The following is a 15,534-nucleotide window of genomic DNA, read 5'->3' as shown; positions in this document are numbered from 1 at the left end:
TACTTAAAATGTCATCCCATTAGGGACTAATTCTCCCCTTGTATAGGAGGCTCTTTGACTACTGAGATGGAAATTGGGTCTGTGGAATTCCTTAGGTACCTTTTTAGGATTTTGGTATTGTGTTGGGAAGTCAGGAGGTGGGGTGGGAATCGGGGTGAAAGGTGCCACAAAGCCATATTGGCTTTTGGGATCATTTTGGGGCAATAGATAAAGAAGCATTTGGTCCATGGCATTCATTTATTTTTGTTTAAAATATTTTTATTTCACTTTTTGGGAGCTAGGATTTTCACCCTATAAGAGGCTGACCTCAATGAAGGCCAAGGTGATGGTCAGTGCGGTTCCCGCAACTCCAGAGTGAGCGACTTGTTCTTTTCCTTGGGTTTTATATTTTATTTTTATCGTCTCCTTGCGCTGCAGAACTGCTGCAAGTTGTCCGACCTTAGCAAGGTAGTGGCCTTTACTCCTTTCTTCCTTTTTCTGTTTGATGTTCTCGTGACTTTTATTCCTTGGCAAATAAGGATGCCAGGCTTGAAACAAGTTACTGTTGAGTGATGGTTCTTACCACTCCTGATTTTTCTTCTTCCTTTTTTTTTTTTTTTTTTTTAATTTAAAGGCAGCAGCCCATGGATTATTAACTTAACACGGTCTGGGCAAACATGACATTATGCAATCCCCAGGTGAGCAGGCCTGCCTGCCCCTCCTGGTTCCTACATCCATTTGGGCTGGGAGTGGGCGCCAGTCCGGCAAAAGGAAGGTGCCATGTTCGGAGGATCGGGACAGCACTGCAACGCCTGCCTTTGGGACGCAGACTGTGGCCCAGGGGACCACCCCCTCCCCGCCTCCCTGCACGGGAGGGTTCCCAGGTGTGCCCCAAGCCAGCCAGACTTCAGTTCCTGAGAATGGTTTGGCCTTGCTGGGGCGTGTGCTGGGTTTGTGTCTTAGACTGCTGGTTTATTGTATCGTCCCAGGAACAGATTGTACGGGGACTCTGAGGTTTATATGGTGAAGTGGGGTCAGTGGATCTGATTCATAACCCAGGACACTCAGAGGGAGGAGGGTTATCAAGATAAGGGCACCAGCACTTTTTTGGCACTGGTTCCTAAGCTGCCTGTAATTTAGAGGCCTTAAACAAAGCCTCTCCTGCTCACAGGTCATTCGTGAGCTCAAGAATTTCCTTTTCCCTCGCGAGGGCATTTAAACAGTACATCCAGATACAAGCCCTAGGCAGATGGGAGGCCGATTTTTTTTTTTTGGATATGGTAGGGAGTTTTGTTCAGAGGCAGAGTAAAAGAATTTCTGAGCATCTTGACATTTTCCATTTGGATAAAGAAAACGGAATTAAAACCAAGGTCTTTCCTCCTTGTATTGCAATTTTAGGAGCTACTAGTAGGACTCTTAAAATCATGCGCCAGCCAGCGGCAGGGTGTCCCCTGAGTGAGGGGAATGCAATTCCTGCATGTTTGCATAGTTTACGGAGCCCTAAGGAGCCCTAAGGACGGGGTTGAATTGGTCTGAGAAGCCGCCAGTGAATAGAATCGTTGACTTAAAAAGTTACAAGTTTTGTTCGGATTCTCATGCTAACTAAAAAGCAAGGCTCCCTAAGGAGCAGCCTCTGGTGGATGGAAACCTTGTGGCATTTACAGTTTACCCCACTGCTGCGGGTCCCTTTGTCGCAGAGGAGATTTCTGTAATTTGTAGATAGTAGATAAGTTTGCATTTTTGCCTCCTTGATTTGATTCCGTAAATCCCTGGAGGGCCATTGGGTGCAAAGGAGCATCCGCGGGGACTGGTTTGCTCTGAAACCTGCCTCTGGAGCAGGTGGGGGAAGCTGAGTCAGCACAGCACTGCTACCCTGCCCGCCCCCCTGTGCTGCCCTGGGCAGGACCCGCCTGTCATGGGCTCCCCAGGGGGAGCCCCTTGCCTGACTGCCCCCTCCTGTGTGTTGCAGCGACGTGCTCGCCCTGCCCATCTTCAAGCAAGAGGAGCCGCAGCTGTCCCCTGAGAACGAGGCCCGCCTGCCGCCTCTGCAGTATGTCTTGTGTGCTGCCACGTCCCCTGCCGTGAAGCTGCATGAGGAGACCCTGACCTATCTCAACCAAGGTAGTGGCTGGAGCATGGGGCCAGGGCAGAGCCTGAGGACTGGGGCGACCTCCTTGAAGGGATGGGGCATCGGCCCCAGTGACCCCATCGGGCTTCCTTACCTTGTCAAGTTGGGGTTAAGGCCTTTGTGTCAGACAGATGGCATTTCCCAGCTGCGGGACCACCCTGAGCCTCCGTGTATTCATCTGCAGAGTGGGCGCAGCAGCTGTGATGTGGCGCAGGCCAGCCGCGGGGTACGTAGCTTCCTGTGCACACCCTCTGTGCGGCAGGTGCTCAGGGATCAGCGGCCACCGGTGCGATCACTGTTCACTGTGACCGTGGCCGATGTCCTTTCCTGGACGTGGCTGGAGCATGCGAGGTGTCCTAGGTCTGCTGTCCTTTCTGGAGCTGCAGCAGGCCGTGGCGGGAAGGGGGCCGGACTCCACGTGTGCCAGGCAGAAGCCCCGTGTGCCGCTGGCAGCAGGACCGTGCGCGACGCCCTGGAGAAGTGCACGGGCTTGGCAGTGTCAGTCTCCGCTCTGTGACTTTGAGCTGCCTTCGCTATTTCTGCGCCTCCACGTTTTCACGTGTAAACCAAGACGTGTAATTTTGTGACATTTGACAGGAATGAAGTGGTTTCAGGCATCTGTCCGGTATGATAATGGCTGTTGAGCTGCTGATTGCCTTTATCAGGACGCACGGATCAGCGTCCTAACAGATGGCGTTTTTGTGGTTTCTGTGTGAGCCTGTGTGTGTGTGTTTATTGAACTTTCTTCCTGGGCCACCTCCTAGACACCCTGGCATCAGGTGGATTCATCAACCCTGTGTTTCTAAGTGGGGACAGCAGAGGGGCAGGGGCACACGGCGGCTTCCGCGGGCTCACGCTGTCCTGCAGGGGTGCTGTCGTGCCATTGCAGTTTGCTGCCTCCTTTCTGGAAAGCTTGGAGAGCCAGGCTGGGGCGGAAATGCAGGGCTTGCCAGCTTCTGGGCCGGGGGACCGGCTGCGCGCTAGCAGGTGGCTCTGGGTCTGCCTCGGGATGGAAGCAGCTCACTGCCGTGGTTGACGTGGCCCAGTGGAAGGGCACGCCTGTCCCCATGGCTAGCTCTGTGGCCTCAGCTGGTTGCCGTGCCCAAACTCAGTTAGCAGTAGGGCCCTGACGGTGTGATGTGGCCATGGGGAAGGATACCTGTGTGCTTGTCTGTGGAGTGGCTTCTGCCATGTTCCTTTCTCTTTCAGAGAAGGTCAAGTGCTACTAACTTGCGTACCTTTGCTTTCTTGTCTGGGCCTCTGCTTTTCTGTCTAGAGGTGGCCTGGAGAAGTGGGCTCCTGTTCACAGAGCATCGAGCTCCGAGGCTGGGCCTGTTCCCGGCCTTGGCCTTGTCCTGCGGAGCGAGACACGGGGCATGCACCTGCCTCCTGCCCTGTCCACAAGGCCTTCGCCTGCCTTCCCTGCCCTCCCTGCCCTCCCCCCTTCCCCCCCTCCCCCCTTGAATCAGCCAACTTTGGACCATGTCTGGCAGTCCACACACCAGGCCTTTTTAAAGAGTTTCTCCTTTGCTCAGCACAGAGAAGTTAAAAGAGGGGAAAAGAGTTACCTCATGGTCTTACTGTCCTGTGTCAGTTGGGTGTAGTCACTTGAGATATTTTTTTAAGTTGCATTTTCCTGGCTTTTAAGTTGTATTTCATGATTTTTAAGTTGCATAACACATGCTCCTGATAAACCATGTGGATGATTTAGACAAGTAGAGGAAGACAACGAGAAGGAAAAAAAATGTGGCCTCCCCTAATTTCTCCTGAGAACGCCCGCTAGCCTGATTTCCACCTGTATGTGTGAAAACGCCTTTTACAGCTATGACCCTGTTCCAGAAACATGCCTTCTTTTTGTTTACTAGGTTTATGAGCGTTTCTCATTTCATTCGAAATGCTTTGAGAACCTGGATTTTTGTACCAGTTGCGTAATATCACACGTTTAGGTCTGTTGCTTGGACCAGTTTCACAGGATGGACCCTTAGCTTTCAGTTGCTATCTTTGTGTGAGATGTTGATTAAAACATTTATGATAGCTTATAATTTAATAATAATGTTATTAAAACACTAATAAATTCCCTTCGAAGTAGGATTACTGGATGGAAGCTGCCTCAGCAGAACGCCCCAGTCTACACTCCCGCCAGCAGGGCACATTTATTTCTGTCTCTTTCCCAATATTGGACATTGTGGCTTTTCATCTGAGTCGTGAAATCTGGACCTTAAAGCAGAATTTCTGTCATTGTGGTCATCGTAAGCTAGTAGCCGTCCGTCGGTCGGTGTGGTCAAATATTGCAAAATAGCTTTCTTGATCCTTTATGTTTCTCCATCAATTAGGTTCACGTTCTTTGTCCATTTTTCTGTTGGGATGTTTATGTCTTACTGATTGTAGGAGCACATTGTATATGAAAAGTATCAATGTTTAGTTGCTATACGTTGCAAACATTTTTCCTCCGTGGTCGCTGGCCATTTATTTATTGTGTGATAATTATATTTATGCTGTGGTATCTATGACATGATTTTTTTTTTCTGTGTAAGAATTTATTTGAAATGTCCATTGTAAAATCTTTCGGTCTCTTAAAACAGTTTTTCTTCTATGCTAAGAATGCCCCCCCCACCCCAAAATGGCTTCGTAGTTTCATTTTATGGCTTCTAAATTGTAACACTGAAACATATTTGGAATATTTTTTTGAAACTTAGTAATTAGGCTTTTAGTAATATTTTGGATTATTATTACTTAGCATATATATATTTTTTCAGCTTTACCGGTGAGATTTATACTGTCACATTGCATTTGGAATTTGCAATGTGATATAAAGGTCTAACTTTGTTTATTTTTCTAGATAGTTAACCTACTAATTATTGCCTAGTTTATCCTTTTCTCACTGGCTTAAAATGCCACTTTGGAAACATTTAAAAAAGCCTCATTCTAGAATATTAGTCCAGAAACAATGCCTTGTTCTTGTGTAGGTATTTGTCCTGTAGCCCCGATGCTCATTGATTCTTCACACTGAACTAATTATTATGGCTTGGAAATTGTTTCCCTATTTGTATGTAGAAGTCCCTTTAATCATTTTTCTTAGCTACTCTCTGTCTTTAAAAATTTATTTCTTGAGAGAGAGAGAGAGAGACCGTGTGAGGGGGGTGGGGGTGAGGGAGTCAGAGAGAGGGAGACAGAATCTGAAGCAGGCTCCAGGCTCAGAGCTGTAAGCACAGAGCCTGATGTGGGACTCGAACCCACAAACCGTGAGATCATGACCTGAGCCCGCAGTCGGACGCTCAACCGACTGAGCTACCCAGGCGCCCCTTCTTAGCTACTCTCGATCATATTCTTACAGATGGATTTTACAGAAACTGAATCTTGGTTTTTTTCACATCAATGAGATGATATACTTTACAAAATTGTTTTTTTTATTTTATTAAATACTATTCTTGTAATAATATTTTCTGTCATTAGAACCTGTTTAACTTCATTTAAAATGTCTGCAAATTATTTGACTGTCTTGTTATTAAGCATAGCATACTGGCATAACTGCTTGGAGAAAATAAACTTTTTTTTTTTTTTTTTTTAAGCATCTGTCTCCCATACTGGAGTGGAAACTCTGTGAGAGCAGAGAGTAAGCCCTGCTAGTATCCCTGGCATTAAGCTTGGTGCCTGTGATACTGAAGTAGGTGCTCTATCGATATTTAGAAAATTACAACAGAGTAGGCATGACTTAATTTCCATTCTATTTTTCTCTCCTCTCTTTGTTGCTGTTATTAATAATGCTGAACCGAATGTCTTTTCCAGCATCTCTTAAAATAACCTGTACCTCTATGTCATATGACAAATAGTCACTGATTCAGTTAAAAACAATAGTTTTGTTGCATCATTTAAAACCTTTCTGGTTAATGGAAAAGTTAGATATTCATGTATTTTGTTTTTAATTAAAAAAAATTTTTTATTTTTCTTAAGTAACCTCTATACCCGACATGGGGTTCAGACTCACAACCCTGAGATCAAGAGTCACCTGCTCTTCTGACTGAGCCAGCCAGCCACCCTGCTATTAGTAGTTTTTAAAGTCTACTGTGTTGGGTCTGTAATGTCTGTTGTACGGTTTCTGAGGCCAAGCCATATTCTCTTCCTAAAGTTCTCTGAAATCATCAGATGTACATTTCTCTGTGTAGTGTCAGGCGGTGTGTTACATCCAGGTTTCTTATCGCCAGGGCTCATGGCTGATTTTATACAGGTTAAAAAATGATTTGTAAAACAATGTATGTCCTCTTCCTCTGACATGGAGTCCCAAGAAATGGGTGGACAGGTGTTGCTTGGAGGTCTGCAAAGTCCCAGATCAACCTTTTTGTCAGTGGCCAGATCTTTCCTGAAGGCTGGAGTCAGAAGGCAGGGGTAGAGGTGTGTGGTGGGGGAGGAGTCAGGGAGAACGGAGAGAAAGAGAACTCCAGGCAATTTGTGTAGAGAATTCTGGCTTGGAGATAAGGAACAGCTTTGCAAGAATGGCTTGTTATGGAGAAAGCTTTTGGTGTTTACTCACAAAGAACTCTTGAATCTTAAAAATGGTCATAGATTTTTATGGGAATCTTTCATTAGTTCACGAATGAACTTCCTGTCTTTTGGAATGAGAGGGTGGTTTGGTGAGAAGAAAGAAAAGCCACAAACAAAGGCAAGAATAAAAGTGTGTGTGTGTTGTGTACGCATGTGTGCGCGCGGTGGGGTGGGAGTACAGTTAAGCACGTTGCCTCTCTGAAGAACCCCAAGTGGTTTAGGGTAACTAAAGTTTGGGGAATACAAAGAAGAGTTTGAATGATATGGCTGGAGGGGTAGACCAGATAGCTAAGTTCTCCTGCTGCCTTGCAAAGGCTGAGCCATTGGGCAGCTACCTGGGCAAGTTATTTAACATCTCAGTGCCTTCAATTCCTCATCTGTAACATGGAGGAAATAAAATCCCTACAAAGAAACTGCTACTATGTGGATAAAATGGGTTAATGCCTGTAGAGCCTTGAAAATGGTGTCTGGCACATCGTAAGCACTCTCATATTGTCCGTCATTAATAATAAAATGGAAACCTGTTTACCCTATTTCTTTTTTTTTTCTTTTTTTAGAGACAGAGGGCACAAGTGAGCAAGGGGCAGAGAGAGACTCCTACAAGGGTAGATTGAGAGGGAGAGAGAAGGGGGGCTCGTGTTCACCTGAAGTGGGACTCAAACTCACAAACATTGAGATCAAGACCTGAGCTGAGGTCAGATGCTTAATGACTGAGCCACCCCGGTGCCCTTTATCCTTTTTGTAATTCAAAGATGAGCACAGGTTGGTTCTAGAGCGGAGAATTGCAAGGTGAAGCTTTGGGACAGATTAAAGGCAAGAAGACCTGTTAAACTTTTCTATTCTACATTCAGTGTACAACCAGATAACAGACATAACCTGGAGGAGACGTTTCCTACACAGGCAGTTAAAACACTGTCTTTAACTTTGTGATTCTGAAAGGCCTTGGACCCCTCCCTAAGTGATTTTAGCTGTTGTGTTGAGTGAGGCTCCCTTTGCTTGGCTCCTCAACCATGTCAAGCTTTGTGGAGGACCTCAGCCTGTAGTGCAATACTTTGTTTAGCACTGTAGGATTTACAGACTCTTTCTGATAGTCTCTTTTGAATAATTCTCCCAACGGGGCACCTGGGTGGCTCAGTTGGTTAAGCGTCCGACTTTGCTCAGGTCATGATCTTGCTGTTCGTGGGTTCGAGCCCCGCATTGGGCTCTATGCTGATAGCTAGCTCAGAGCCTGGAGCCTGCTTTGGATTCTATGTCTCCCTCTCTCTCTGACCCTCCCCTGCTCATACTGCCCCTGTCTTCCTCTCAGAAATAAAGAAAACATTAAAAAAATTTTGAATAATTCTCCTAAAATGTGTGATTCCATTTTACAGATAGGCTGAGAGAGGCTCAATCTGCTTCCCTCTCTTGTGTCCTGAAGTTAGGCAAGCCTGGGGGAGTGGCTGAGCAGTGGTATGATAAGGAATGGCCTTCTGGAAGGAGAGATGTGGTTTTTCTCCCCCCCCCCCCCCCCCCGGTCTGGGACTTCCTACAAGGCAGGATTCTCTTCTGGGCACTTCCGGGAGCGGTGCCTGCCACCAGGTACTCCTTACGCAGCAGCTCTGAGGATGAGTGTGTGACACGGGGAGGGGAGACAACTGGGAAGGAATGGAAGGGGGTAGAAAATGCGTCCTTGGGCTGAAAGCCTAATCAGTTCCCCTCCCCCCCATGCTCTCCACCCACCCACAGTGACCTGAGGGAATGGCCAGTGAGATAAGAGCCCAGGGTGGGGAAGTCTTGTCCTGCATCTCCCAGGGCAAGAGAGAATGGCAGCTGCCTTCTGACCAGCTTCTGCTCTAGGGAAGTCACTTAATCTCTAGAAGCCTCAGTTTCCTCACCTGTGGAATGGAGATGGTTTTATTTTTGTGTTGCCTTGAGAATTAAGTGAACAAGGAGGGTTTGGCATGTGGTAAGCACAGTTATGTGTCCCCCTGTCCCCAGTTAGTTCAATGACTTATTTTTATTAAAATAATTTTTTAAATGTTTATTTTTGAAAGAGAGAGAGAGGGAGACACAGAATCCAAGCAGGCTCCAGGCTCTGAGCTGTCAGCACAGAGCCCGACCCAGGGCTCGAACTCACAAACCGTGAGATCACACACTTAACTGGCTGACCCATCCAGGTACCCCCGGTGACTTTGAATTTAAGGAATGAGGCAAAGGATTACTTGTTATACTTTCTCCATAGCTGGAGTTTTCTTTCCAGATTAATTTTTAGCTTGAAGTTTGGGTATATAAACTGAGCAAGCCAAATACTCCTTATATTACTTTTTTTTTTTAATGCTTTCTCCTTTTTTTTGGAATATAAAAGGAGCACATACTGTAAAATAGAAGGGCAAACAGAAATTTGTACTCTAGACAGTTTTCATAATCCCACTTTCCAGATTTTCCTTAGTCATGTATTAACCCACATATGTCCAATTACATAGACACACATGCATATATACTTACAGAAACATGTGTGCCCCTTTCATGTTAAGAGAAATGGGATCATATTATATATTCTTCTTGGTAACTTGCACTCCTCCCCCACCCCCCGAAAAAATATTCTCAGTGTTTTCATGTAGGAAAATACATGACATTTTTTAATATTTTCATATTAGAAAAATAAAAAACAAAAGTTGATCTTTTCTATTTCACTCCATTCTATGGATGTCACATAATTTGTTCTGTTGAGGAACATCTGGCTGATTCCATTTCTTTTTTTTAAGTTTATTTTATTTATTTTGAGAGAGACAGGCAGAGCGAGTGGGGGAGGGGCAGAGAGAGAGGGAGACAGAATCCCATGGTCAGTGCGGACCCTGATGCGGGGCTCGATCTCATGAAACCATGAGATCATGACCAGAGTGGACCAAGAGTTTGGACGCTTCACCGACTGAGCCACCCAGGTGCCCCTATTTCCATTTTTTAAAGTAATTCTACCCAGCACGTCAGTGAGTTTTCACGTACGTGTATCTTTGTGCTTAAGCAGTGGGAAGAACACCTGCGGAATAAACACCCGGAAATACGGTCGCCCATACAGAATTTAATAGATCCTGCCATCCTGCCTTGCAGTGCTGCTCCTAGGTCAGTGCCTGGAGTACGTGACTTCTTTGCATGAATGAAGAACGTCCATTCTTCTATATCTTTGCCAAAACCTTTTAACCTTAAAAACCTTAGCATAGGGACGCGTGGGTGTTCAGTCAGTTGAGCATCCAGCTCTTGATTTGGGTTCAGGTCATGATCCCAGGGTTGTGGGATGGAGCCCTGCTTTGGGTTCTGCCCTTTGCATGGAGCCTGCTTATGATTCTCTGTGTCTCTCTCTCTGTCCATCTTCCCTGCTTGTGTGTGCATGTACACACTCACTCTCTCTACTCCACCCCCCAAAACCCACCTTAAAACCCACTTAAAGTAATGGGGAAAGCATAAGGTATTCCTGTTGTAATTTTCATGCCCTTGGTGATATTGGATATGTATTTTGTTTTTTAATGTTATTTTTAAGTAATTTCTATACCCAGCATGAGCTCGAACTCTCAATCCCAAGATCAGGAGTCATTCGCTCCATTGACCAATCGTCCAGTTGCCCCTGAATATATATATATATATATGTTTCAAGTGGGCTTTTTATCCTTATTTATTTGTATAGGCTCTTTGCATATTTGGGATAATGTGTTAGGAATATTTTTCCACGTTTCATTGATTCATTTTTCATTCATTTTGTTTACATGCTCTTTCTTTTACACAGTACAGGTTTTTATAAATTTTTATGGGATCACGGGCCGCCTGGGTGGCTCAGTCGGATGAGTGTCCAACTCTTTTTTTTTTTTTTAATGTTTTTAATTTATTTCTAGGAGAGAGAGACACACACAGCATGAGCAGGGGAGGGTCAGAGAGAGAGGGAGTCACAGACTGAAACAGGCTCCAGGCTCTGAGCTGGCAGTCAGCACAGAGCCCGACGCGGGGCTCGAACCCACGAACCGCGAGATCATGACCTAAGCGAAAGTCGGATGCTCAACCGACTAAGCCACCCAGGCGCCCCTGAATGTCCAACTCTTAATGTTAGTTCAGGTCATGATCTCGCAGTTCCTGGGTTCAAGCCCTGCGTCACACTGGGCCCTACACTGACAATGTGGAGTCTGTCTGTCTCCCTCCCCCTCTGCCCCTCCCCAGCTCATTCTCTCTCTTTCAAAACCAAATCAACATTAAAAATATATATTTTTTTGTGGGACCAGGTTATTGGATTTTGTCTTGATTCTTTTTGTCCCATTCTTCATATCCCATTTAGGATATACCTTCTCTACCTCAGGATTTTAATTTATTCAACTGTTTTTTAAAAAAATGTTTTTTCCAAGTCTTTGACACTATGACATTTGTTTCGGTGTGTAAGGAATGAAGTAGGAATTCGGGTCTGTTACTTCCCAGGGGGAAATCACGTTGTTCTACCGTAACTTATAAACATGGAGCCTTCGCACACTAAGACCCTCTGTAGCCTTAGAAAGCATTAGGCAGCTCATCCGTGAAAGGTAGTCTGGCCCCTTCTTGGTAACACCAGTTTGGATGACACCATTCACATCCTATCAGTACCTGGTGGGCCCATGGAAAGCTGGGAGCCACCCACATTCTGGTTCTGGCTCTCTCTTCTCTCTCCGCTCACTGAACCTGTTTCCAGCCTGTGCTTTCTGTGAAAGACAGAACAGCCCCTTTGGGTGTTGTTTGCAGAATTAAATGAGATATTTGTTGCTTTTTTAATTTGTTTTTGCCATGCATGGATACTTGGATGTTCGATCAGCAAAGAGTTTTATAAACCTTGTAACATAGGTTAAAAAGAAAAAAAACAAGATAAGGAACAAATGCTTTCCCAAATGGCAGTCCTCCATGATTAATCAATGAATGGGTGTGGTTGTTGGGTTTTTTTGTTTGTTTCTTTGTTGTTTTTACGAGGAATATTGATTGAAATGAATACGAGGTTAGTTGTACAGATTGCTTATCTCAGCTCATAGCATACAGAAATGATTTTTAATGTTTCCGAGGTCTCCTGGTCACCACAAACTTTTGTGGACCAATTAACTTAAAGTATAACACTTCTACAGTCCACTTCCAGAGCAAGCGTCCAATGAACTGGGAATGATGTAGTCCTAAGAATTTTGTTAATACCATCTATATTCTGGAAACACTATGTTAGAAATGAGAACAGTACTACATCAGTTCAGTAACACGGTAAATGAAACAGGCCTCCTTCAGAGTTAATTAGTTAATTTTTAAAGTTTATTTTGTAAATTTTTTTTTAATGTTTTATTTCTAGGAGAGAGAGAGACAGAGTGAGCAGGGGAGGATCAGAGAGAGAGGGAGTCACAGACTCTGAAACAGGCTCCAGGCTCTGAGCTGGCAGTCAGCACAGAGCCCGACGCGGGGCTCAAACCCACGAACCGCAAGATCATGACCTAAGCGAAAGTCGGGCTCTTAACCGACTAAGCCACCCAGGCGCCCCTTAAAGTTTATTTTGAGAGAGAGAGAGAGAGAGAGAGAGAGAAAATATGAGTGGGGGAGGGCCAGAGAGAAAGGGAGAGAGAAAATCACCAGCTGTCTGTATGCCTGCATGAAGCCCAATATAGGGCTCGAACTCACAAACCAAACTGTGGGATCATGACGAGCAGAAACCAAGAGTCAGCGGCTTAGCCGAGCCACCCAGGGCCCCCAGAGCTAATTTAAGGAGAGAAGACACCTTGGGTGACCTGGTGTGCTTGCAGATGTTTAGAGATTGGCTTCGGTGAATCTGAATCCCGTTTGCCATTCCTCTGTGTCCCTCCGGCACAGCTCCCATGGGGGCCTGATGGTGCAGGGGGTGTCCTGATCTACTTAAAATGTAGGTTTACCTGTTTTCCAAACGCTGTGAGGCCAACAGACAAGGTTAGACAATTACCATTGAAAGCTATCTCACACTCCTGAAGAGGAGGGGCACACCCCCAATGCAGGGGGTCCCGCAGTCCCTCAGGAGGCAGAGAGATTGAGGGGAAGACCTGGGCCAGAGCCTTTATTGTGGTTTCTAGGGGAAGGAATGGGCAAGGCAGAAGAGATAGCTTTAGGGGTGGCTCTGGGACATAGGAGCTCTCCCAAGTCTGGTACCTGGCCCTGGAGTGGCTAGGCAAGGGAAGCTCTGGAAGGAGGTGGTTGGGGTGTGGTCAATGGATTGCTTGGTTTACATATAAAAGGCACACACAAAGGCTAGCAATTTATTTTTTAATTTATTTTATTTTATTTATTTTTTTAAATGTTTTATTTATTTCTAGGAGAGAGAGACAGCGTGAGCAGGGGAGGGTCAGAGAGAGAGGGAGTCACAGACTGAAACAGGCAGAGAGAGGGAGAGAGAGACAGCGTGAGCAGGGGAGGGTCAGAGAGAGAGGGAGTCACAGACTGAAACAGGCTCCAGGCTCCAGGCTGGCAGTCAGCACAGAGNTAAATGTTTTATTTATTTCTAGGAGAGAGAGACAGCGTGAGCAGGGGAGGGTCAGAGAGAGAGGGAGTCACAGACTGAAACAGGCTCCAGGCTCCAGGCTGGCAGTCAGCACAGAGCCTGACGCGGGGCTCGAAGCCACAAACTGCGAGATCATGATCTAAGCGAAAGTCGGAAAGTCGGACGCTTAACCGACTAAGCCACCCAGGCGCCCCTTTTAATTTATTTTTAAGTTTTTTTAAATGTTTGTCTTAGAGACAGAGACAGAGCATGAGTAGGGTAGGGACAGAGAGAGAGGGAGACACAGAATCCAAAGCAGGCTCCAGGCTCTGAGCTGTCAGCACAGAGCCTGACATGGGGCTTGAACCCACAGACCAAGAGATCATGACCTGAGCCAAAGTCGACGCTCAACCGACTGAGCCACCCAGGCACCCCAAGGGTAGTTACTTATCTTCTGAGAACTGTCTCGCCCTAGGAGGGTTTGCATCAGCAAGACCCCAGATGCCAGAGCATCGAAACATGGTTAATTAATTTTTATAATATTTGTTTATTCTGAGAGCAAGAGAGTGGGGGAGGGGCAGAGAGAGAATCTCAAGCAGGCTCCGCACTCTGGGCAGATCCAGGGCTCAGTCTTCCCAAACTCGAGATTAGGACCTGAACCAAAATCAAGAGTCAGCCGCTTAACTGATTGAGCCACTCAGGCACCCCAGAAACATGGTAAATTTAACACATGACCTTGGGCACTGCCCGGGGCTGCAAGCGGAACAGTGGGCACAAAGGAGCTGCTTGGAGAAAAGCTCCATTTCAGACTTGGTTTCAGCCATTGTTTTCTTCGTTGACCGATCCTCCCGTCAGTCTGCACGCCCGGCCCCCCAGCAAGCTGGCTGGAGCCGTTTCCTCGTGGGAGCCGCCCCAGCTCTGAGCACTCCGGGGCTTTGGCCGCCTTCCCACAGGACCGAAGTTCAGATGTGCAAGCCTGACGTGTTCATGCACATGGGGAAGCCTCCTCTTTCTCAGCCGGAAATGCCCTCCTCTGTGGGTTCCTGCGGAGTTGCGTGTCCTTGATCTAGACGCAGTCGCCAAGGGCCGACCTTGGGCCATAGTTCTATGACCCAGCCTTGCGGCCGGTGCATTCCCACACCTGAGAGCGGCCCCCTCTGGTCGTGGACTTGATTTGAACCTCAGGTGCTTTATGCACTTACTTTTTGTCACATCGCTTGTGAAATCCTGTCTCTCTCTCTCTCTAGGCTTTTTAGGGAAATGTTAATGGCATCACTGAGTTTCTTCAAGATGATCTCTTGTCATTTTGGTATCTGACTTGTGACTCTTTCTGTCTGATGTTACATTGCTGTCACTTGTGTGATCTCTGAGCAGAGCCAGAGAGTGTATCGTCTCGGAGATTTTAGCCAGTTCCCTTTGTGTGTTGTTTCGCAGTCACTTTATTCTTTTAGCTGCCCTCTTTGCTTGAGCATCTTCGTGGGCAAGTGACCATTTTCATCGAAACCAATCACTGCTTATGTCAGTGCTCAGCATCCTTCTGGGATATCTTTTAGGTGTTTTTGGCCTCAGTCACTTGGAACCGGAAGGGTTTTGATGCCTCTGTGAGCTACCATGTTTGTTCTTCCGGACAAGCCATCGTTACTCCGTAGAATGAAACTTTAGGGGACTCACTTTTCTGTTCTTACTCAGGGAGGTCTGCCGTACCCCCTGGTGACAAGGTGGACCGGTCACTTTGCTGCGTGCTGCCAAGCAGAGTTCGCAGTGCCGGAGGACTGGCGCCGCATGGCGGGGACGCTTCCGGGGCCTCTGTAATGCATTCAGTCCACTCACTGACCTGACATATTCTTTTTTTTTTTCTCCCCACCCCCCCGCCGACCTGACATATTCTTTAACTTGGCCAGTAAGTCTTTTGTTTTCCTACAAAGTACCCTGGCTTTTTACTGCAAAAGCAGTCAAACTAACACGTACCCAGATCCCCGGGGGAACCTCAAACGGACCTGATCCTTGTGCCCATAACTCAGAGCGCTTCTCAGAGCACAGTGCAGCTGTCACATGAGCAGCAGCAGCGTGGTCACCAGCGGGCTCTGCACTCTGCCCCTGGCCAGTAACTTGTGGGCTATGGCTGCTTGCTAGGACCCTGGGCACCTAGTGCCTGGGACAGCCCATCAGCAAGGCTTAGGGGGACAGGGTACCCAGGGTTCATAAACTCCGGTCACTGTACAGGTGGGAAAAGTTTACAGTTTGGTATGTTGGAGGAAGAGCATCTTACTTAAATGTCAGGTGTATTGCTGGGTCTCAGTAAATGTGACTTCTCTTCTGCTGCTAAGTTTGGCCATTTTCCACAGCTGTTTGAAGGGGAGGAGAGCAGGAAAGGAGGGCGGGGTAAGACCAGCTCAACCTGGACTCTGTATTGATTGATTGATTG

The 15,534-nt window shown here is 46.6% G+C and overlaps 1 protein-coding gene across 3 annotated transcripts in view; it reads left to right on the top strand.

Moving 5' to 3' along the window:
* The window catches only part of TFCP2L1 (transcription factor CP2 like 1), a 54,870-nt gene that overhangs the window by 1,614 nt on the left and 37,722 nt on the right, over positions 1 to 15,534 (top strand). For all 3 annotated transcript variants that reach the window (XM_039234908.1, XM_039234909.1, XM_039234906.1), the window contains one exon: positions 1,949 to 2,100. In XM_039234908.1, the coding sequence (XP_039090839.1) occupies positions 1,949 to 2,100 (152 nt within the window). The remainder of the gene's footprint in view (positions 1 to 1,948; positions 2,101 to 15,534) is intronic.

The sequence above is a fragment of the Hyaena hyaena genome, unplaced genomic scaffold (genome assembly GCF_003009895.1).
Source record: "Hyaena hyaena isolate Hyena2069 unplaced genomic scaffold, ASM300989v1 scaffold_91, whole genome shotgun sequence".
In the NCBI taxonomy this organism is placed as follows: Eukaryota; Metazoa; Chordata; class Mammalia; order Carnivora; family Hyaenidae; genus Hyaena; species Hyaena hyaena.
Note: the sequence above shows the minus strand (reverse complement) of the source record. Positions and strands in the feature narration are given on the sequence as shown.